Source organism: Gossypium arboreum, chromosome 1, assembly GCF_025698485.1.
Source record: "Gossypium arboreum isolate Shixiya-1 chromosome 1, ASM2569848v2, whole genome shotgun sequence".
Lineage (NCBI taxonomy): Eukaryota > Viridiplantae > Streptophyta > Magnoliopsida > Malvales > Malvaceae > Gossypium > Gossypium arboreum.
Window position 1 is genome coordinate 3,212,810 of NC_069070.1, and position 25,220 is coordinate 3,238,029.

Consider the following 25,220-nt stretch of genomic DNA (forward strand, 5'->3'; position numbering starts at 1 on the left):
CACCGTACGAAGTATTGTATGGTCGCAAGTGTTGAACTCCTTTGTATTGGACCGAGCTTAATGAGAAACAGATTCACGGAGTTGATTTGATTAGAGAAACTGAAGAGAAAGTGAAAATAATTCGTGATTGTCTGAAAGCTGCTTCAGATCGACAAAAGTCATACGCGGATTTAAAAAGAAAAGAGATCGAGTTCCAAGTGGGTGATAAAGTGTTTTTGAAAATATCTCCGTGGAAGAAAATTCTAAGATTTGGCAAAAAAGGCAAGTTGAGTCCGCGTTTCATTGGGCCGTATGAGGTTATTGAAAGAATTAGACCAGTGGCATATCGGTTAGCTTTGCCAACCGAGTTGGAAAAGATTCATAATGTGTTTCATGCGTCGATGCTGTGACATTACCGTTCTGATCCTTCACATGTGATTCCTTTGACAGAGATTGGGTTTCGACCAGATATGACCTATGATGAAAAATCAATAAAGATTTTGGCTCGGGAAGTTAAACAGTTGAGAAATAAAAGTATAGCCTTAGTGAAATTATTTTGGCATAGACACGGAGTAGAAGAGGCTACATGGGAACCGAAGGAAGCCATGAGGAAACAGTACCCAAACCTCTTTACTAGTAAGATTTCCGGGGACGAAAATCTCTAAAGGGAGGGAGAGTTGTAATAGCCCGATTTAGGGCCTAAATGGAATTGTGGTTTCGAAACCAAAAATTTGAGATAAAACTAATTATTTTATAATTATTTTGAGGTCTATGATGTGGTTGCATGATTGTGTGAAAATTTCGTAAAGAAGTTTTATACCTAAAGTGTCTAATTCGAAATTAGGGACTAAATTGAATAAGTTGTAAAACTTGTATTCTAGAAGCTTTTAGTATAAAATTGCTTTAGAATATTAATTATAAGTCCTTAAATAGCAATTTGACCAATTTTTATGATTTTGGACAAAAATGGGCTTATATGGATAAAAATTGAAAGTTTAGTAAAAATGGCATTTTGGTCATTTAGTTAATAAATGAATTAAAAAAGGAAAAATCAAGCAAAAATTTGCTCATCTTCTTCATTAGGCCGAAATTTCAAGGGTTATCCATAGCTAGGGTTTATTTCAAGCTTCCAAGCTCCATAATCAAGAAAGACATGGAATCGACCTTGATCGGGGAAAAGAAAAGATTTCGGACTAAATTGCAACATTTCTATATTTTGCACCGAGTGTCACTAGGCCAGCTCGGGATTCGGAGATCGTCGGAGATCCATCCGCACTATCAATACTTTTTGGTATTTTGTAAACATTATTTGGAGTTATGGCATGTATAGATGACTTGGTTATTTTTGTTATATGTCATAATTAAATTGGCCTAAAATGTTGATCATCAAAATTTAATAGTTCATTTTGTATATGCCTGTTGATGTTAACTAATATTGTTCAGATTATAGGACATGAAAATGTATGTTTAAAAAAAAATAAAATTCTATGTTATGATTTCGTACGTTTGCATGTATTAAGTTTCGGTAATGTCTCGTACCCTGTTCTGGCTTAGAATATGGGTAAGGGGTGTTATAGTTTATTTCACCAATCTATTCACAGGTTGCCTTGCAAAATGCTCTATACAAGTACACTAAAGTTGTAACACCCTAATCAAATCTACCCACAATCTTAAAGTCATTTAGTAGATGAAGATACATGCAATAGACCTTGTTGCCAAACAAATACATTATTGTTAGACTTGCTTGGCAACAAAATTCCTCAAACCATCTAAAGTATCCAAGCTCTAGTGTATCAATCTATTTCCTTCACTGTTGCATGTGGTAGAGGGGGTGATGTGACAAGCCTTCCAACCATGTGCACTTCATGCAACACCGATCTAAGTCCCTTTCGAGTTTATCCATAGATGGGACAACACTCAATAATCGATGGCACTTGTACTCAACATCAACGTCACTAGGTACAATTACCTTGTCAATTGGAAGGCCACTTATAAAATCAACATCTTCATCTACTTTCAACCTTCATCTTTCCAACAATGCAACAAACAATTTGAGGGTGAAATCAAACTTTGCTATCGTAGATGCTATATATAAACCGATATTCTTCAAGCGTTCTATAATACATCTATCTAATTTTAGGAATTTTAAATTGTATCTGATATAAATAACTTAATCATCTCACCGTTAAAAAGATCACAAAAGAATAATATTAAAATTCAAAAATTCTTAAAAGCATTTCTAATAAAGTAAAAAAAAGAATAATTTTTTTACCATATTGATGGTTGTCAACTTCCATTTAGTAGGTTAGTTGAATCAATAACCAAATATATTATTTGGTCAAACAATTAAACTTTGAGCTTGACTTTCGTGAACATCAATGAATTATTAATTATACTTTACATTTAAATCTTTTTTAATAAATTTATTATAAATTCAGATCATATCTATTCTTTTTATATGATATTTAGAATTATTTTAAATTTATATTCTATTGTATTAATAATAATAATTATGCCAATAGAGTTAAAAGTTAATTCACATATTTAAATCTTATAACAAATTGCTAGAATTCCATAAATATTTATTTTTTCCATGACTACATAAAAAAGGTTAGAAAGCTGTATTCCTTTCAAATCCAGTTATATTTGTATTTTATTAATTATCCAAAACATTCTATGTGCCGAAAGTTAAATCAGAATTGTCCAAAAAAGAAAAAAAAGGTTTAAGTCAGAAAAGTTCAAGAGTTCTCACCGAAATGACTTCGACGACTCCAACGAACAGATCCTCTGCCGATGACATCACCAACACCACTCCCTTCCTCTCATCAACAACAACCACCGTGTCACGTCCCGACTCCGCCACGCGTCCATCAGTGCGTCGTCAGAGCCTTCGTGAAGCGGCTCGGTTCATGCGCCGAGCCACAAGCCGAAGATCGATGCGCGAGCCATCTATGCTTGTTCGAGAGACCGCCGCCGAGCAGCTGGAGGAACGCCAGAGCGATTGGGCTTATTCGAAACCCGTGGTGATTCTCGATGTCATCTGGAATTTTGCTTTCGTTGCGGTGGCAGCTGGGGTCTTGTTCTTGAGCCGTGATGAAAACCCCGAGATGCCGTTGAGGCTTTGGATAATTGGGTATGCTTTTCAGTGTTTGTTGCATATGGTTTGTGTTTGTGTGGAGTACAAGCGGCGTAGGAGGCGGCAGAGCATGGAGTATAGTCGATTTAATGCAGGGGAGGATGGTGTTTTGAGCTCGGGATCGGGAGTTGAATCAGAGCAGTACGTAACGTTTGCCCAACTGGAAGAAGATAATGGAAGGTAGACATTTATAATAAAAGCTATATTGGTCTTCGATGATTTAGAAGTTAATGATAGTTTTGGGTTACTTTTCAGATATTGTTTCTTATTGGTTAATTGTTAGGTTAAGATGGAAGATATTACTTATGCAGTGATAACCGAGATTATGTTTCATTAGTCATTTTGGGAATTTTATTTGTGCTTTGTGGAGTTAATTTGAACATTCAAATTCGATATTGAAGTTGTAGTGAGTTATGAGAATCTGCCCTATGTGGTTGGCATTAGTTGAATCAAGTGCTGGAAATCCTTATTATGATCTTTGGCATGTGTGACTGTTTTTCAATGTTCCATGTATATATCTAACCTCACCCATTACAGTGGTAAAAGTATCATGGAGGCCCTTGTAGTAAGAGTTAGATTGCATTTTGCACCCTTTACCCAAAAATTGGGCGAATTAGTCTTTGTACGTTAGATTAAAGAGCAAACTGGTCCTTTTTGTTAAAAATTTCATCCAATTCTACTGTCAAAAACTGGTGTAGCTGCTAGAATAATGCTTATCTCATGATGATGTATAGGGACCAATTTGTAACTGTAGAAATAGATAGATATCTTAACAGAAGGATCATTTTGCCCTTTGATCCAATGTACAGGGACTAATTTGCCCATTTTTTTAGTAGAGGGGCAAAATGCAATCTGACTTCTAATATAAGGGCCTCCATGGTACTTTTACCCGATTATAGCTTATGTTGTATGTGATACTGGAAACCTGTGGTTAGTGGCTAATCATTTCAAATTGATGTTTTCAGCAATGTTGCAAAGCATCTTGAATCTGCAAATACTATGTTTTCATTCGTCTGGTGGATCACTGGATTCTATTGGGTATCTTTAGGTGGCCAAGCATTGGCACATGGCTCCCCCCAGCTTTATTGGTTAGTTCTTGTGTCATTTTTTCGTGCTGATTTTTTGGTGTTTAAAGGTTTACTTGGTAACGCAATCTTAACTCTTTTAATGCTATATTTTCTGCAGGCTTTGTATAATTTTTCTTGCTTTTGATGTGTTCTTTGTTGTTTTCTGCGTTGCTTTGGCATGCATCATTGGCATTGCTGTTTGCTGCTGTCTTCCATGTATTATTGCCATCCTATATGCTGTGGCAGATCAGGTAACTTTCAAATCCTATTTGCATGTAAGATTTTCGTGATTTTTTTATATGCCATGTTAATTTGTTTGTGCATTAGATGCTTTAGCTTTGTGCTGGCCTTTCAAATGGTATGATTAGCGGAGGTAAAAAGCTTGTTAAACTTTAAAGTTAACTTAGAATCATCAAGTTTGTATGGGGAATGCCTCTTCATTTTCGTGCATGAATCCAATTCAGTTGAGATGATTGTCTTATCACAGTGGATTTAAAGGAAGTTGATAGAGGTTAGTTTTTGGAAAGTTGATACAATAGAATGACGGCCTTTTGTGTGAGATACACGTTTTGTGTGTTGAATTTTACTTGATGTCCATGCTCCCAGTTCTTATATATTTACATGTGAAAAGATACTTACTTAACTTTCCGCATTTTACTGGAAAGTTTAAGTTGAAAATTACAAAGACAACTAAGATGGCATTTGCTTAGATCTTTTGTAGGATGTTATATTCTCCGTGTCGGTTTACCTTTCTCTTTACTTGCTTAATATGACTGTCGAATCAGGAAGGAGCTTCCAAGGAAGAAATTGATCAGTTGTCGAAATTCAAGTTTCAAAAAATTGGTGATAATGAGAAACCTGCTGGTGATGTCCAAGGACCTGTTGGGGGAATTATGATTGAATGCGGTACTGATTCCCCCATGGAACAAGTGCTTTCCCAGGATGATGCAGTGAGTTGATTTCACTCTCTCTCTTTTCCCTGTTTATTCATTTCTCCTTCCTCGTATGATTTGCCCGACTTGGTTATTCAAATACCCTACTTATATTAATTCTTGGTTTGATTTATAGGAATGTTGCATCTGCCTTTCTGCTTACGAGGATGGAGTTGAGCTAAGGGAACTTCCTTGTCGCCACCATTTCCACTGTGCCTGTGTAGATAAGTGGCTATACATAAATGCTACCTGTCCTCTCTGCAAGTACAACATTTTAAAGAGTAGTTCCCAAGAGGAAGTGTGAAGAACCAAAAATAAAACAATCATTTACAGTCACGTCTAAGACCTTTGCATAGGGATTTTAGCTCGAGAGCATTATAATGCAGAATATTTCATGTAGTCCGATCCAGGCTATTCTATTATTGTTGTTCTTGTTGTTGTGGTAGATGTAGATGTTGTTGTAGTTTCTCTTAGTGCCGGTGACAGTCAATGATACACTTGTTTTAGCTAGGTCCTTCATGGAGTTGTCGTGTATATTGATGTTTCCCGGGGCATCCAAGCACTAACCAAGTTGAGAATGGGTCACGGTTCCAGCTTTTCTTTCTGTTGTTTGTAGTTCTGTATACTGTCTTTAGATGGAACTTTCTGTTGTTACGAAATGTTTTAGTATTATGTATAACATACTATTTTGCATGAGAATATTCAGCTTCCAAAATCCATGAGATTTTTTATTTCTACTTTTTGTTTTCATACACGGAAAGTTATAGTAGGTTAAGAGTGGGTTTAGATGGGCGGCGCGTTTAGCTGCGTTTAGTGTCAAAACAGCGAATCGCAATGAGATTAAATATTATAGCGTGAAACAAAAGGTAAGCTAAATACATTACACCCAATCGCTCATCTAAACTTACCCTAATTATATTTCGGATATATATTTAGATTATATTTTTCAAAAAAAAAATCCTTTCTTTTTGATCTTTTGGTGGAATTTTTATTTTGGTTTTAGCTCGATTATCATAAGTATTATTGTCAATTTAATGCAAAAGGACTTTGAGTAATTTTAGATATGATCGAACTTATAATAAAATTATTAAAAAAATGTTGTCCAGATTTTAAAACAATCTTTAAAACATTTTATTTTAATTGAATTTTAAGGTATTGTCATTAAATATAAACTAAGCTAAAATGTAATGCTAAAATAGTATTTAAAACATGTAATGTAAATACCACATCAACTATTTGAAAAGGACACCATTCTTTAAAATTTATCTAGATGATTTCAAAATACTGTAGGTCAGATTTAACATGATTTTAACACCTAAATTGATAAAATGTTATTGGAAACATTTTAAAATTTAAATTATACTTTGAGATGGTCAAACACAAATAGCCATTTAAATAAAATAAGAGTAATTTACTCTTAAAGTTATTAATTTATTAATAAATTTACGTTTTAGTTATTTAACATTAAAAAGTTATAAAATGGTCATTGAATTATGCAAAAGTTTTTATGTAATTTTTTTTATAGTTCGATTAGTAAGCTCCAATTAATGAACCAAAGTTTAGTATAGTGGGTTAATACTCATCGATAAGTAAAAGAATATACTTTAAATTCAAGTTGATCTAATAATCAGTGTCGAAGATCATAAAAAAAAGTTGTTTCGATTTTAGTTTAAAAATTTAAGAAGTTTAAAGCTGTTCTATGGAAAAAAGGAACTGTAAAAGAGAAAAAGAAAGACAATTTTCACTTGATGTAAACGAAAGCATACTTTTGAACGATTTTTAGACCATTTTATATTTTTTTAAGCTTAAATAATTAAAATGTAAACTTATTAATAGTTTATAAGCGTGAATGTAATTACACATAAAATAAATACAACATCCGAAAATCTCCGGCGCGCGATAATAAAAAATAAAGTCGGGTTGAAAAATATAAATAAGGAGAACATAAAGGGTGGAAAATGCAAATAAGCATGATACAGGGGACAAAAGGCTGGTAAAGAAACAATCTCCGCCATCAAAATTGTCCTTTTGGACTCGGCTTTTCGCGCTCCCCGATATGGACACTTTTTTCTTTTTGGTGTGTGTAGTGTAATGAAATTATGAAATCCATTTTCTTCCCAATCAATACAGTAAAAGGAAAAGGATTTCTTTTAAGCGTCTGAAAATTCAAAATTTTTAGGTCAATAAGCAATTAAACATGGACTTGTATTTGTAATTTGGCCTAATTTTTATGTGTATAACCGGACGACGGATAAAAATGGAGCAGGATTCTCTGCTACAACGTTACCGTCGCGATCGCCGGAAGCTCTTGGAGTTTTTGTTATCTTCCGGTTTGATAGAGGAAGTACGGACGCCGTCCGGCTCCACTTCTCTCTCCGAGGCCGACTTCGACAAACTCAGTGCCGATTACATCCTCCACTGTATTAAATCTGGTATATGTTTCCTTTCGTTTTACTTTCATTTCCGAGAAATCGGACGAGAAGGAAAAGAAAAAGAAGGAAATCAGCTGGAAATAGTGATTAGTAGTTTCTAGAATCATCCGTGTTTAGTTGTTTCTTTTCATGTACTTATTTTCAGGTGGAATCGTTGATGTTTCTGAAGCTTCTAAGAAGTACCATGCAGAATCTGCTCATCCAATAATGGTAATCACCTTATCTCATTTTAGTTGTAGTACATATTAAGTCTTTTACTGTTTGCTTTGTGCTCTAGCGAATTTGTAAATGGTACTTATTTATTTTTTTCTCCTCTGTTATTGCAATACTTTCACGTGCTTGTGGAATAATTTGAGATTAGGTTTTCAACAATTAGAATTTAGAACTGTTATTAGGAATGAGTAGTTTTTAAGCTAAACTAGAAATGTGCAACTTGTGCCATTAGAGTTTGGAGAATTAGTTTGGTCTTTAATGCTGGAATTACTTGCAGCGAATAAAAGATGCACTATTGACTTGAAGTCTTAAACTATGTTTTTACTATTACTAATATATGTTTTTAATTTCTTTGTTTCTTAAATTGCAGATTCATTCTAAATTAGGAGATTCGTATTTTCTTACTTCTGATCCAGATATAGCTGGATCTCCTCCTCGGCGGGTGCCTCCTTCAACTAGTGTTAGCAGTAATAACCATGCTTCATCTTCATCCAGTAAGCTGGATTCTTTCGACATGAAGAGTGTTGAAACTCATGGGGATGACTATGGTTTGAAACAGAAAGCAGAAGCAGCTGCAGCTAGGGCTTCTTTCAGGGATTCTGGAATACCTTCTCTTGGGTTACCTACCCTCAAAACAGGTATTGGTTGGATAAACTTATATTAAAATTTAATTCAGAAGTTTATAAAACATTTATGAAATGTTTGTCTAATTTTTATTTACTGCCATATATTTACTGGTACAAACAATGCCTTAAGGATGCTAATATTTATAACTTGTCTTAGCATTTCTTGTTTGAATAAACTGATACATAACTTCAGGATTTTTGAAGGATTGTCTGATGATGACTTGCGGGAATCAGCCTACGAGTTATTGCTTGCATCTATGTATTTTTCTGGGTACTCTCTCTCTTTCCCCGCCTGTGTATATGAGTATCAGTGGTTTCTAGTACATTTGATCTGATGTGATTTCAAGTAAATCCGATGATTGTGTCCTAATATCTTTGTCTCAACTTGATGTCTGGTTGTCATCTCTAGCTCATTTATTTTTGTTATCAGGGTTGAAATGTTTCCAGTTGAGGATAGGAAGAAAGAAAAGAATTCAAAATTTCTGTCTAGATTAAAGAGTAAAAGGGAAAAACCACATTCACGACCTCAGCTGTCAGAAAGACATTCAGAACTTGTTGATACTATTCGTGCACAAATGCAGGCAAGCTATAAATCTTCTTCTTTTCTGGTATAACTTCAGTTGTATCTTGTAGATATAGGTATAGCTGTTTGAGAAAATACAATTATACTTTTGAAGTTCTTGTTACTATCCATGTTACATGAAACCAGGTCTTGTAGAAACTTCTTGAATCCACGTATCAAGTGTATATTGTGTTGGCTATGGGTGTGAAAAGACTTGATACTTGTCTTTTTATAGTCATTAGTTTATCATGCTACTAGTAGTTAGTGTTTTATGATGGTAAAGTTATTTGAAATTTCTAAGTATTAAAATTTAATTCTCGTCCATTTAACTAGTTGTGATCCAATAAATAAAAATATAAGTATCATAAGTACTGAATAAGAAAAAAAATCTGATGAAGATATTCAGATTGGTTATTCGACAATTTGTTAATCAACCATACTATTCGTCCCAACTTGAAGTCAGTCAACCTCGTGTGCACTATGTTTGCTATCGTTTTATCCTTTTGTTTTTGTTTTTGGTTTTTTTTTTTTTGTATTGTTTGGTTAAATTTTAGTAGTAAATACTCCCCTTTACTAGATTTCAGAAGCAATGGATGCATGTATTCGGCGAAATATGGTACAACTTACTGCAAGAAGAACATGTGGGCAAATTGATCTGCCTCAAATCTCATTAGAGCTCCTCATTGGCATTTTCAGATCTGATTTTCCTAATGAAAAATCTTATATACAATGGAAGAGTAGACAGGTATTATCAACTTTTTTGTATTGTTTTATTAGCCTTATTTTTTTATATAGTGAACTAAATATCTTTTAGTTGGAGTTCAGAACTTCAATAAATGCAACTTATATAATGTATTTGTAAAGCTAAACTTATTAAGGCCGCAGTAGCTGTGCTGGCATATAGGAATGTTGTTTGGATCACTTCATCAAAATCATGGTTCCTCGACCAACTTTGGTTATATCAAAATATATTTCTATAGACGGTGATTAAGCTTAAAGAACTTCCCTAGTGAAGCATTAGCTCTATTACAATATATTTTTGAATTATCTACCAGAACTTTGTTGTAAAATCTGCACAGGTATGCATGTGTTTGTTTATATTGAACCTAAATATTGTGGTTATTAAATTTACAAAAAAAAAAAAAATGTAAAATGGTAACTTCTCCAAGCATAGAACTCACTGTGCTGTTTTATTATTATTATTATTATTTCTGTAGGTGAATATACTAGAAGAACTTCTATATTTCTCAGCTGAACTTCCGGAAACAGAACGTGTAATCATTAAATCCTGTCTTGCAAAGATTAGAGATACAAAGGTATGCTTTGTGTGGATTTTAAATATTCATGGAGAATTACTCGTGGCACCGAGATGGCTTCAAATTCAATTGTAATTGTCACTTATCATTATTTAAATTGACATTCTTGGTTCATTGGATGCTCTAGGAATGGGATGTTGCAATGTCTCCTGCTCAACGAGTTGAGATTATATCATCTATTAGACAGGTGGCATCAAAAGCGTTCTTCCAGCAGGGGAAGTTTGGTCTGCAAAATGAAACCTATTACTGGCAAGCTGCTTATCATTTGAACATTAGACTTTATGAGAAATTATTGAATGGCGTTTTTGACATTCTTGATGAAGGCCAACTCATAGAGGTGCCAACGCAGATCCTTGGTCATATTGTTGTTGGCTTGATTTTTTGTTTGCACAGTTTTTGTGATTACTTCTAGAATATTTACTTTTTATGTTGATGAGTTTGTTATTTCAAAATTTTGCTAGGAAGCAGATGCAATACTGTCACTTATAAAACTGACTTGGTCCACCTTAGGCATCACTGATAAATTGCATGATGCTCTATATGGGTGGGCTCTTGTTCAACAGGTATGTCTTATGTTTTTGTAATGTTTGTTGTTGCATAACTTTATCCTTTAGCAATGATATATCATCTTTGATTTACGACTCATTTATGTGTTCAAGTCATTAAAGTTTTTGTTTATTATGAACTTTTTAACCATTGATATTTTCTCTATTGAAGTTTGTTGACACTGCTGAAGGCACTCTGTTGGAGCATGCTGTTCTTCAGTTGCAGAGAGTTGTATCTGCTAAAGAAGATGACTGTAATGAAGGGCAATATATGAATAGTATAACATGTTTAAAGGAAAGAAATGGCAGTCAAAAAAAGCTAAATCTGGTGCAGTCCATTTTCCTGTCCATAGGCACTTGGTGTGACAGTAAACTACAAGATTATCATCTACATTTTAGTGAGGTTTGTTGCTAGTTTGGCTAAATTTTTTCTTGGTTCTATTTCCAAGCACACCCTTTTGTTCAATAATTTTATTCTATTTTAGTTTTTATTGTCTGATTATGGGTGAATATGGAACTCTATACCTGTTAATTACGAACTTTTTTTCACAGAAACCTGTTCACTTCAAAAAAGTGGTGGCTTTGGCATCGACTATAGGAATGCTCAGTTCTGCTGATTGTGCTGATAAGGTAGGGTTGACCATGATGGTGCTCAGTTACATACATGTTTGGTTGTTCAATGAAACATGTTATTTATATGACCTGATAAGTTTTTAAAATCTGGAACTTGTAAAAAGATGAAGCTTGTATTGATGTAAATATTCAAAAATTGGGCAAATCTCAAGTTCAATATAGCATGTTACTTTTGGCTTGAGCTTTGTCAGACAATATTATTGTGTTTGACTACAGCTTCACTTGGTTTATTATGCAAGAAGTTGAACATATACAAAGTTTTCTCTTATTACTAAGGTCATATCAGATGGCTACCCAATTCTGTCGTGAGTAAGCAATTTACTCATAGCATGAACCGTGTTTTCCTCTTGGCTGAGTTCTTTTTAGTTGGACATAAAAAAGCCCAGATCGAACACCAAATTGTCCAACTGAAAAGAGCTCAGCCATAATGATACACCAAAAAGTAAGAAGTGGTTTAACAAGTGCCTCTTTCTTACCATTTGAGGATGAAGCTTATGTATATCTAATGACAATTTTTCCTCCATGCAGGTAATTGTCAATGCTTCTCGTGAGAAAATTAAACGTTATGTAGAGAGGTCTGTTGAAGCTGCGATTGGGAGGGTGAGTATTTTTATAACTATAGATATATACATGTATAGATTTCTTTATGGATAGTCAATTAAAGCTGTTTATATTTTTAGGTGGCAATTACTGTTCTTGAATCTAAAGAAAGGACACATCCATTGGCTCTACTTGCAAACCAACTAAGACTAATTGCTGACAGGGAGTTAAAAATATTTTTCCCAGTATTGCGTCAGTGGTCTCCTGAATCTATGATGATTTCAGTGCAGAAACTACACCAATTTTTTGGGGAAAGACTGGTTTGTTTCTTTTAAATGAAACAGTCTCTTTTAGTTGAACTTATATTTGGTAGTATGCTGTATCTTTACTGGGAGACTATTCTTGTCAATGTGTAGATTCCATTCCTAAAGGGAGTCTCATCTTTATCTGAAGATGCTAGATCAGTGCTTGCTGCTGCCTATGCCCTGGACAACGAACTTGGCCAACTTTATACTTCTGCTCTTGAGGAACAGAAAGTGCAGCACTCTCCTAGACCATATTTGGACCATTATCAGGTTATTTGTTTGCATTTTAGGATTCTGTATTACTTATCAAAGTGTTTTGAATCATGTTTGTAAATTTATGTCTCTGCATTATCATTCTATCTTGTATCTGTTATTGTATTTCTCCTTGTTGTTTGCTTCCTGCAATATTACCTTTTTTATATTTTTCTGGTGTTATTCTTTGTTCATCGTTCACATATTACTTGCTAGTGTTTTCTTTTCAATGGAGAAGCAATTGTTTTTCTCTAAGGATTAAATACTTTCTGAACTCATTAGTCTGATAATTTAACATTCTATCATTTTTTTAAAGGCCCCTGGATCTTAATTTAAATGTGACCGATATCATGTCATTCAATCCTTATTTGGTCCTTTTTTAAGAATAATATCTTAACTGAAATACAGAGAGGTGCTCTTTACAGACAACAGCTGGACATGATTTTGCTTATTGGTTCACTTGCTGTCTTGGGGACTTCTGGTTATAAAAGAAAAACTTTGATTTAGGATTAATGATGATCTTAAACATAATTTTCTTTGTGCATCCGATATTATTTAGGTTGATGCAAGTAGTGGAGTGGGTAATGGTATCGTGCAGGTTGGAAAATGTTCCACAGAGAAATATTTAGGAGCTAAACATTTCCAAAAGAAAGTGCTTTTGATGTATGGGTTTAGATAATAACGTGATGACTAAGTGGAGTATTAATTTTGATTTACTTGTGTGCAGATTGAAAAAGTCTCAGGGCCATTAATTATTGATTGGGTGATTGGTCAGCATACTCACATATTGGAATGGACAAGAAGAGCATTGGAACTTGAGGTTAGTTCCATAGTAGGATATTGTTAATTCTGTATAGTAGGATGGTATCAATTCATACTGAGACTGTATAGATTTGTACCTGTACATGGTTATGAATTTTTTGAGACAAAAGTGAGAAAATGAAACATTTGACTCATATTGACAACTGAACTTGTTGACTTATTTTTTTCTTTGTCTCTAGCTCTTATTTGTTGTGTCTTTGATGTTGTTTAATTTTCCTCTTTTTTTGTGTTCATTGCACAGACTCACACATATTTCTTTCTTCTTGCCTCCGTTCTTTTCTTTCTCCCTCTAAAAATATTTTTGTGGTCACAAATCCCTTTGGTTCTATTTTCTTGAGCTACTTTTGTCAATGAGTGACAGAAGATGATGATTTTGACCTACCTTTCGAGCCAAAGTAGGTTGTTTTTATCCTTAATTGGATTTGATGCTGATATATGATAACATTTTTGAATGTATGAAATATAAGTATCCTGTGTTTGTCTTATTAACAGACAGTTATCATGAGTTGTTTCAAATTAAAATTGCTGGAACTCTGGAACAATGGTTAAACCACATCTTACTTTTTGTAATGTGCAGGATTGGGAGCCGTTGTCATTTCATAAAAGGCAGGCAGCATCAATAGTTGAAGTTTTTAGGATATTGGAGGAGGTATGCCATCTCTGGATTTAAGGCCTGTAATTCTCTTATGTGTTTTTTATATGTGGGAATTTCCATCTCCATAGATTGCTCTTTGATGCTATAGATATCCTTGCCTTAGGAATCTCACCCTTACTAAGTTTCATGAGTGCTAAATAAAAGCTGTAAATGCACCTTCAACCAGGAAAGATAGTAATAACTTTTTCACGTATTTGAATTCTATTATTTTATATTTAAATTGTAATAATTGAATCTTATTTGCTTAGTTGTATTTGTGGTTTATGGTTTCTTGTTTAACTTAACTGTGTTAACTTGCAGACAGTGGATCAACTCTTTGGAATGAATCTCCCTCTGGACATTACTCATCTGCAAGCCCTTCTATCTATAGTTTTCCACAGTTTGGATGCATATCTGCAGAGAGTTCTCAATCAGTTAGGTAGTACTATCGTTGAATTTTGCTTGGGAAAGTTATGGCATTATCTTGTAATTATTTTCATGATGGTTATTACCTCATTGTTATTAGCTGAAAGCAACCTTTCTATGCCTACACCTTTTCTTTGAAATCCTTGGTACTGCTAGGGTGTAGCTAATTCTTTTGTTGTAGTTAAACATCTAGTGGTAGCTATGTAGCCTGGATCCAAATTACTCTTTGTTTATTTGCTTGTGTTTTTAATGTCACGGATCTTCTGTATGCCTTTCCAAGTTTTTTTCTTTTTGCAATTGATAGTCTCAGTGCTTTTCTTCATTATTGTTAATATTATTAGATTATGGAAGTTTCTTCTTGTCAATTGCTCATATTACCTAATATAATTTACAAGGTGATGATGGTACATTAAATATTGCAGTTGAGAAGAATCATCTCTACCCATCGGCCCCTCCTTTGACTCGTTACACTGAGACAGCTATTCCACTAATTAAGAAGAGGTTGAATGAGTACAAAATCTTAGATGACATCATGATTGATAGATTGAATGAATTGACAATACCCAAACTCTGCATCCGGCTGAACACCCTTCAGGTAGTCTGATCATTTTTAAAAGTATTGATTACCTTATAATGTATTTTGTTACAAATAAACAAATTTAGGGTATGTTCACTCTTGTTGCAGGAACTGTCCTTTGGGATTATGCAAATCAATTTTCAGCTTTCTAAGAACATATAAGATTTAACACATAATTTTGTCTTCAATCAGAAAACTATTTAGTCTGAGCTAAATCTGCATTGAGTTTAGAACAGGAAAGTCTAATCTGAATGCAGCCTAAGATCAGTCATTTCAACATTGCTCAAAATCCATTAGGACTTTTTACGTAATGTACCAAAGTTGCTTTCCTGTCTTTGAAGAATTCTATATTTTGCTTTGATTTGGTTGTATTCGTTCTTATACCTAGCAGGTATTGATGTGGTCCTTTTCCAAAATTTTTTTGGATTACTTGATATTTCTACTTTATTTTCTTGTCAAAAACATTGAGTTGTTTGTAAATCTCCAAAAGTAAGCCAGTTGTTTTTTATCCGGATCGAGTACATGGTTTAATAAATGTGGTGTAGAATTGGTTCAAATTTGCAGTATGCAAGATTTAAACGCTGGCTTAGAACTATATTGGCAGTTACGAGATTTCCAAAATGGCATTTTCACTGTGGTTTTACTGGAGATAATTATTTTTACTCTCTTGATCTATTACTAGGCTTTTATTTGTGATAATAATTTCTAGTTACGGGTCATGTATCTATATCTTGGGTATTACAATGCGAAATTCTCAGAATACTGTCAACTTCTGCTTGTTGCATATTCTTATTTCCATGCAGTATATTCAGAAACAGGTTGGTGTTCTTGAAGATGACATTCGAAACTCTTGGGCAGCTGTAAGGCCATCGCTTAACCAAACACAGGGTAAGTTATATATGCATGTAACTAATAACAGGAATCATAGGCCGTGATGCAATGATGGCGTGAATGTATGTATTTCTGGAAGTAAAAGCTAATTGTACAACTGGAAAAGGCAAGATGTCTATACCACATAAAGTTGGATGAAGTATTACTGCACACTAGTTCTGGTTGTTTTATATGAATGATCATTTATAGGAGATGGACAGACCAACATGAAACAGCATAAGAGCGTTGCCATATGCAACATGAACTTTCTTTTTAAGTGAAAAGAAACTTAACAATTGAGATTTGGATTTTGGAAGGACATTTTTATTCATTTTTTCATAATGGTTATAATAATTTCTCAGGATCTTCCGTATTTTATTTTATTTGATCCCTCCCTCCTTTCTACAGTTTTGTGGTTATCATGATCTTGATAGTTTCCTTCCTTTCATCCAGCTGAAGAAGAGCCTGTGGAGATTTTGGAGAGTGACTCACTAACACATAACGAAACAGTAGATGAACTCTTTGGTACGACCTTTAACATCATCAGGGATACTGCTAAAGATATTGGCCTAAAAACTTGTGACCTGATTGGTGAGCCGCTTTCATTTTCTTTTAAAGACTGCAAAACATTTTTATTTTCTAATCTTCGCTACTGAGGATTGATTATATTATTACTATTATTATTAAATTCCAACTTCTTTCTATTTAAATAACTTCTAGGAACAAGAGTTGTGTTTTGGGATCTTAGAGATGCATTCCTGTTTCATTTATATCGCGGCAATGTTGAAAGCACTCGTTTGGAGAATTTTCTTCCCGATTTCGACACGGTAAGACACTAAAGTAGATGGCTTCTGCCTTCTCCAATCTTTCTATTTCTCTCTTTTGTTGTGTGCATGGTTGCACCTATGAATATTTGTAGGAATTTTTAAACATTTCTTTTCTATGTCACATTAGTTTTAATTTTTTGCTACCCCTTTAAAGATATATTGTGCTAATGTTGGCTAGCTTGAATGCAGGTTCTGGACAATGTATGTGGCGTGATAGATGATGCTGTTAGAGATGTTGTAGTTTTAAGTATTTATAAGGCTTCACTGGTATGCTCGTGGCTTGTCCTCCTGTGATCCGTTAATGCCCTTGTTACACAACTTAAATTTTTGTTTCCATCATGTCTCAGGAAGGTTTTGTTTGGGTATTACTTGATGGAGGTCCTTGCCGTGCCTTCTCTGATTCGGATATCATCCTTATGGAAGAAGACCTTTTGACACTAAAGGTTTGTATTGCATGAAAAAATACATATGCACTTTGATCGATAGTATATTCATGTTCAATAAGCAAGACACTTTCTATAAAAAGTGCCAACAATCTTGATGCATGTATTCAGGATATTATCTCTATGAATTATTTACTAGCTAATAGAAGTGTATTGTCTTATTCTAGGAATTTTTCATTGCCGATGGAGAAGGCCTTCCAGAGTCTTTAGTTGAGCAGGAAGCAAAATTTGCTGAACGCATTCTTCACATGTTTTCTCTTCAGGTTGGCCAGCTTATACTTTTAAGTGTTTCTTGTGTATAGCAAAATTCGTAGTACATTGGTTTAATCATTGCTTTTTGGCAGACCGAAACTGTTATTCAAATGCTAATGACTGCAAGTGAGCTCATTTCAATGGGATTAGATTCAGACAAACAAGGCCATACAAACTTGGGGGATGCTCACACTTTAATACGAGTATTATGTCACAAGAAAGATAGGGAGGCATCAAAGTTCTTAAAAGTGCAATATCAGCTACCCATGTCTTCAGGTGATACTTTCTATGCAGTGTAGCTACAAAAGTGTTATTGGAAATATAAGCAATTTACCAGAAATATGAATGAATCGAAAGAACAGGCTATTCAAGAAACAAAGTTATCATTTAATTAATGTTACAGGCTGTTCTCGTTAATTAATGTTCAGTAATAGTATTTCCTTTGCTCTACACATGAGCTCTAAAGATTTGCTTAATTGATGTTCAGAAATTTAGCAGCTTAATTGTTATGCTTTAGGGTATGTTCAAATGCTTTACATAATGAGAGTTGGAAGCCACAATAAACTGTTTGCATACTGAATTGATGATTAATTCTTGGTTATCAATAGTTTTCATCTACTGAAATTTTGGCTGATCAATTCTTGACTAGATTATGACGATACTCCCTTAGTGGATTCGACCTCGAGATTGCCTCGTATGTCGGAGGTTCTCAAGCGAAGCACCTCAATTCGCTGGAACAAGAAACGACAAAGTAGTTTTAAATCGATGAAGAAGAAAATTCAAGGAGCAACAAACGAAATCAGAAATGTTGGAAGGTAATGTAGCTGCAAAATCATGTTTGCATATAGGCCTTTATTTATATCTTCATCAAATCTCAATAGAGCATTTTAGCTGTCTCCTTGTGCTTAGAAAATGAGCTGGGTCCCTAAATCCAATTTATTTATAGTTGCATGCAAGTAAAGAAGGCCAATGGTGGTAACACTAATTAGAGACTTAGGCATCATGCATACAACTTATTTATGAATGTAATGTTCTGTCGGTACAAATTCGTGTAAATCTACCCTCCAAACCAAGAATACCGAGAGAAACGAGGCCTACCCCAATAACTAAATACCTATCCAAGTTTTGTTTTAGTAGTGATCAAACAGTAAACTTTCATTTTTTGGCTCTTGTTTTTGTCATTTCATATGTTTTAGCTAGTTGCAATTGTTGAAGGGAATGGGAGATCCTAATATTTTGGGTTTGAAGTAGTAAAAGGACATCGGTTTTCATTCATTTTCTTCCCTTTTCTAAAATTATATTATGTAATAGGCCAACTTTAATCAATTTTTATTATCTTCCATTAATTATGTGGAAAAATTGTCTCTTTTTTTTTTTAATTATTATTACCGAAAATGAGTGTCAATTCATTTTCTTCCCTTTGCTCTATTTGATGATATTATAGGTTGACTTGAATTCATTTATTGTTATCCCTACTCATTAAAATGGATAATTATGTCGTCTTAGTATTATCCGTTGTTATATGGGTTAAGAATAAAATAATAAAAATTAAAGGTTTAAAAGTGTATAATTATCTCACTTTTAAAGGTTTTATTTCTCTTTATTGTGTATATTGATTTGCAAATGCAAGAGTTATCAATAAATAAATTTTGAGGATACAATGAAGTTTAATTGTTATTTATGTAATTTTTATAAAGAAATTCTGTAGTAAAGTTTTATATAATAATTTACGAAAAAAATGAAAGGTTGAGAGCAAAAAGAAATTTGCAAGAGTTTTTATGTTTCTTTGCATAATTATGATTATTTCGAAGTTCATAACTTATGAATTATGTGCAATATAAACAGTCACAGAACATTAGAAGTGGATAAATTTTTTCCAGGCTCACGTTATCGTTATCATTATCATTATCATTTGTGTTTTATATGTTTCAATGATATGAAGTCCACGTAATGAAACTTATCCGTTTTACTAAATTTTTTATTCATAACAAATAAAACCCTTTTTCTTATTTGTCGTAAAAAGTCAAAAAAACCAAAACCCCATTCACAAACCCTGCTATCCATTTTCCGTCCCACTATTTGATAACAACCCCTAACCCAGCTAATATTGTTGGTTCTAGTGAAGAAGATACCTGTCATTCACATCTTTTATGGGTTTAGTGTTTTGAGGTGAATTTTTTTTAATTTTGTCAAATAATTTGATATTGTTTATTTTTAAATTTATGTCATGAAACTCTTCTAATAAATTTTATGTATTTTGTAAAAGAGTAAAAGAAGAAACAATATAGTAATTGTTTAACAGTAAAAAAAGAAAACCAAGATGTAATGTTATAATTTTAAAAACAAGTCGTGCCAAATTTAATTGATGGAAATTAACAGATTGAAATATAAGGTTCAAAATGTATATACAATTTTCAAATGATATGATGGGAAGGTTTATTTGACAGATAGTTCTTGAACTCTCATTCAATGTGGAATATGGTACCACTTTTGTCCTATATCTGTGTACTCCAAAATTTTAAGATCGTTTAGTTTATTTGCTAATTTTGCAAAACCGCATAAATGAATGTTACATGTTATACGCTTGGTTTTGGGTTTTGAATGTGATTTTTTAGGTTGATTAATTTATTTAAATTTTTTTTATTTCTGTCCTAAGCAATGCACAAAGTTAAAAAAGAAAAGCTAAATTGAATAATAAAAATTATATTCAAAATCTAAAAAATCAATCATATAACAATAGAGACATTCATGCATTCATTGTTATCAAGTTGAAGGGTTAAGAGTTATTTCTGTTCATGCATTCTTTCTACAATTATATCACATTAGAAAGTTGGTTAAAGTTAATAATAAAGAGGTTAAATATGTCAAAAGAGCATAACACAGGGACCTTTATACGAAATAAATGAGACCAACCCTCTTTCAGTCGGTTGATTTGGCAGGCATAATTACTCGGCGGCTACCTACCACCACCGGCGTGCCAATAACCTCCTGACCGGTGTACACCGGGCAACCATAACTTTCCAACTTTAACTGAAGATCAACAATCCTATTACCCCTTGAACCATCTTTCCCCTTAAGCTTGTAACTCAAGTACCGGACTGACCCTACTGGCGGTTCCCCAATATCAGCAGCCGGAATCTGACACGAACCCAGTAAATCCTTACGACCAAGGAGCCTTTTGGTGTGTAGTTGAAGAGAAATGTAAGAGTTATTAGCGAAGAAGTTGGATTCTATTGGTACCACAAAGCTTTCACCAAATGTAGATTTCTCAACATTACCTTCACAAAGATTGTTCACACCATTGAACTTAGTGAGAGATATATGGTGTCTTAAATGTCGAGTAAAGAGACCACAAGAACCTTGTTTTTTAAGGTTCTTAATTGGCAAGACTCTTAACTCCATTACGAACTGTGGCAATGAGAAATTGTCGGCCATGGATGTTTCAGAGACGACCCTTTTTAGCTTTGGGTGGAGGTGGATAAGAGGTGATTTAGTGATAGATTGATAGGTACTAATAGCCGAACTTAAACTAAAACAAAAAATCATGGCGCCTTGCAACTTGCCATCCAAAAGCAAAAGGATTTAAAAAGAAAAATACTTTTTATAGCACCAATGTTAATAAAGATTCCTAAAAGTTAGGTGCTCGAGTAGATTTACCCATAAAATGTTATCCTCATATGACTTCAAGATAGTTTGGTTGACATTAACATTATTTCCTATTTAAGGATTGAGAAAATAGTATGTTTAGTTTTAGGCATTGTATAAAAAAAGTAAGCTTAAGACCCGTAATTAGTTAAAGACATTAATTTTCTTTTCTTTTCAAACAAGTTCAACACTTCAAAATTTTATATTTTTGTTTTGACCAAACTTTCTTAAACTAAAAATACTTAATAGATTTTCGGTTTTTTCTTTTCTTTTCACCTTAATTTTTTTTGGGATAAATAGTAAACTCTAGGGCAAATTATACCTAAGGTCACCAAACTATTGACCATCAAGTCATCACATCTATTTTGATTTATTTTAAACTTACTTTAAAGGATTTTTTAGGTTAAGAAATGATCTCCTACGGATAGATCCTTAAGGTCAATCCCAAATTTAATCCCTTACAACAACTAAATTGAAAAGAAAGGACAAAAAATTAATCCAAGAATTGATCTCTTATTCTAACAACTACAAAATTCTAACTTTACAAAAACGAGCCTATTTTGTGGTTCCAACAACTCCAAATGACTATGAACTTTTTTTTTTAGTATAAATAGATTTCAACACTTCAAGAAGTAAGGAGTTGTAGTATAAGCAAGGATACAAAGTATTTGCAAGAATTTTTAAGAGAAGTTTCAATTCTTTCATTCTTTTTGTACTCATTTAGTGGATTGTGTTGAATATCTTTCTACACATTTTTATTTGTATTTTTAAGAACTTTAACTTTCAAAACACTAACTTATTAAATGTTTTTAATTTGTTTGCACAAGTTCTCTTTGAATTAGAGAGATTACTAAAGGTTTTTAGATATAAAAACAAAGGGATTAGAGGTTCTATCTTATCCTTGCAAAAGATAGAGAGTTATAAGGTAAAAATATTAGTATAAAGGTACATTTTCTCATGGTGACTTTGGGAAGCAACTTGGTTAGGAAAGCCATGAGAGAGAACTTAGGCATTGGAATTGAACCTCCACAAGTTTGGTATTGATTTTTCTACTCATTTTATTTTTGCAAGAGTTTTTAAGCACCAACTCATCCTCTCTTAGTGCCTATAGAAGCCCAAATTGCCCGGGCCCGATTTCATCAAAACCCAACCAAACCTCTAAACCCACTAAAACCCTTAACTCATGACCCATTTACATCTACCCAAACCCATTACAAAACCTAAATATTAAACCCAATTCAAAAGCCCATTAAGCTCCCCAAAAAACCTAACCCCCCCCCCCAAAAAAAAGAAGAAAAAAGAAAAACCTAACCCCAAAAAAAAGAAGAAAACAGAAAAACCTAACAAAAAAAAAAAACTAAAAAAAACCTAGCCACCTAACCACTTTCCCACTTGCCCCATTTTTCCTCCCATTTTTGATATCCATTGTCTACCACCACCACCTACAAAATAGGAAAAGAAATAATAGAAAATCATGTAAAAGATGGCTATAAAAAGCCATTCAAAAATCATGTAAGAAGGGAGGATTTTACAAAGATTGAAGAAGGAAAAAAACACAAAAATTCCTTCAAATTTTGAACACAAAAGAAACATCAATAAAAAGGTTGCATTTTTTTTCTTTTTTCCTCTTCTTTCGAATCTTTTTTCTTTCTTTTTTTGTGTTGTTTTTTTCTTTCTTTATATATACATATATTGTTAAAAAATTATTTACCTTTTCCGCCACACAGGCGGTGGTTTGTGATGACGAGGCGGCGACGATCGACCGTGACCGCCCCCTTGGCCGGATTTCTTTCCCCTCCTTCTCTCTTCCCTCTCTCTTCTTTTCATTTATTTTTCGATTTACCTTGGATTCCATATTATTTTGCTACTTAATTTAGCTTTAAATATTAATCATGTTATATATGTAATATTGTTATCACTATTATTTTTATATATTGTTATTATTATATTATATTTAGCTATTTATATATATATTTTCTTTATGTTCCGTTTCTTACTATTATATGCATATATATCTATTATTATATTTATTATTAATATTGTTAGCATTAGTACTTTTACTTAATGTGTATGTAGATATACATGTACATATTAATAGCTTTTATCATATGTGTATATTGTATATATTATATTTATATTATATATATATCCTTAATGCTATTAGTTGTATACTTCTTGTATATTTCCATGTATATATTTTATATTGTCTCATGTACATACTCGAAATACTATATATATATATATATACGTATTTTTAATACCATATTGAGTATATATTATTGTATTTATTTTATTCGATTATACTTATTATTAATGTTAGTACATATATTTCACCATAAGTGTATATATACCTTTTTGTGTATATAATATTATTTTCAGATATTTAATTATTATTCTAAAAAGGGTTATAATATGCACATATTTATGAAGTATTATTAATAGTATTATTTTTAAACATCATTGTTATTTCTAATATATATATATTATGTACACTTTTTATTTCTATTTTATTTTTATTTGTCAATATTAATTATTATTATTGTAATATTTTGATATTTTAATATTTTATATTATTCACATCACTATTCGCATTTTTACAATAATATTCTTAGATTTTTTTACTATCATTTTAGAAACTTTTTACATTTTAATTTTAAGAATAAGGCAATGTACCGATTTTAACATTAAGTCATTAATTTCATCGCTATGTTGGGTGAAGTTAGTCGGCTCGTGTTAAAAACGGGATATCCTTCTAAAAAACCAAAAACTTACAACTTCCCATTTCCTTCAATCGGATCACACTTAAATGTCAAATTGAATTCATATTTTTGAAAATTAAGACAACACGTGTTTAATAAGATACCAATTTTGGGCGTCGCGAGGGTGCTAATACCTTCCTCGCGCGTAACCGACTCTCGAACCCAACTTTACTTTGACTTTCACGTAGACCTAAATTTGGCCTTCTTTTTGTTTTAAAATAATTTTATTAGGTGTCCGATCACACCTATAAAAAAGGATCGGTGGCGACTCCCTTTGCTAATAAAATCAAAAGTCGGTTTAAATTTTCAAATAATCGCCTTAATTAGCGACCGAAAGTAGAAATTTTTACGTCGCTACAGCTGGCGACTCCACTGGGGACCCTTTTTGAGAGTCGAGTCGAGTTAAGCATGTGTTGTTAAAATTTGCAAAAATTCCTTGTTCAAAAACATATTTAGTCGTGATCCTTAAAATTTTAAATTTCGAATAATCATTTGTATCGTGTTGTAAATATTTTCCTAACTTGTTTATCATCTGTTTTTCAGCTCTAAGTTTTTGCGATTCTAGTTTTAGTTTTAAATAAAGAGAAAAGGTTTGCAAGTTTCCCCCACACCGTGCACATGCATTTTGTTGCATAACATGAGCTCTATACCCGGCTCCGTCCTGTTAAGTGAAAGTAAACGCCACGCCTTCGTGAGTTAACTCGCTCCTCCGACAAAGCTAGTGAATACTTTCGGGTTACATATGACTTATGCTTTCGTGAGTTAACTCGTCCCTCCGCATAGGCATAAGTAAATGTAATCCTCGAATTGATCTCGTAAGCCTATGATGGGCCATGACCGAGGCTCAGTACTAATCTTAATAGATGACAAGATGCACAATTCGAGTACCATCTAGAACCAAAACCGCATATAGTAAACCATACGAGCCATCCAACTAGAGTCGTGTCAACCTCCATCCGCTTCTCGGTCACCAAATAAGTACATGGGAAAAACACATCTTACCTTCTGTTTCTTTTACATTTACGCTTTTTATGCAAGGGAATCGAGTCCATTGGACCAAGTAGCTTAATTTGTTAGATTCTCTACAATTTTTCTCTGTTCATATGTGTTGTGCTAACCAAGTTTATTTGTTTTTATTCTTATTTTACATCATGCATTATAGGCATCTTGTTAGGAAGGTGTTGATTAGAGATTGGTTGCCAAAAAACGGGTTTCTAATGGAGGAGTCAATTATACGAGTGACCGAAATGTTGTGTAATAGACTCTTTTGATTAAGGAAATGCCTAAATAGGGGCTATCTTGAAATTAACACCAAATTTTTGCATATTCATTCATGACTGACATTCATCTGCCATTTATTCATTCATCCATTCATTGCATGTACATGTCCCTTAATCATTCACTGAGGTTGAAACCGTATGATCTAC

General features: G+C 33.2%; 2 protein-coding genes across 3 annotated transcripts; both read left to right on the plus strand.

Annotated features, from left to right (window-relative positions):
- The first annotated feature begins 2,574 nt into the window (after nt 1–2,574).
- Nucleotides 2,575–5,813, plus strand: LOC108483712 (E3 ubiquitin-protein ligase At4g11680-like). The gene is made up of 5 exons (XM_017787268.2): nt 2,575–3,295; nt 4,081–4,203; nt 4,301–4,433; nt 4,968–5,132; nt 5,251–5,813. Exons 1-5 carry the CDS (start codon nt 2,736–2,738, stop codon nt 5,416–5,418), a joined length of 1,149 nt encoding a protein of 382 aa, XP_017642757.2. The 5' UTR covers nt 2,575–2,735; the 3' UTR covers nt 5,419–5,813.
- A 1,198-nt stretch (nt 5,814–7,011) lies between these two features.
- On the plus strand, nt 7,012–18,748 carry LOC108483473 (protein unc-13 homolog). Of its 2 annotated transcripts, XM_017786901.2 has the most exons (26): nt 7,012–7,546; nt 7,692–7,756; nt 8,130–8,397; nt 8,590–8,656; nt 8,816–8,966; nt 9,525–9,692; nt 10,165–10,263; nt 10,391–10,600; nt 10,725–10,826; nt 10,981–11,211; nt 11,361–11,438; nt 11,970–12,041; nt 12,122–12,301; nt 12,398–12,556; nt 13,266–13,358; nt 13,938–14,009; nt 14,316–14,433; nt 14,843–15,015; nt 15,801–15,885; nt 16,321–16,458; nt 16,588–16,694; nt 16,884–16,961; nt 17,042–17,137; nt 17,305–17,400; nt 17,482–17,665; nt 18,039–18,748. In XM_017786901.2, exons 1-26 carry the CDS (start codon nt 7,345–7,347, stop codon nt 18,206–18,208), a joined length of 3,462 nt encoding a protein of 1,153 aa, XP_017642390.1. In that variant the 5' UTR covers nt 7,012–7,344; the 3' UTR covers nt 18,209–18,748. The 2 variants fall into 2 exon arrangements, with proteins under 2 accessions (XP_017642390.1, XP_052882222.1); XM_053026262.1 differs by lacking the exons at nt 7,012–7,546; nt 7,692–7,756 and having other exon boundaries at nt 8,130–8,226; nt 8,319–8,397; nt 8,579–8,656.
- The last annotated feature ends 6,472 nt before the right edge of the window (nt 18,749–25,220 follow it).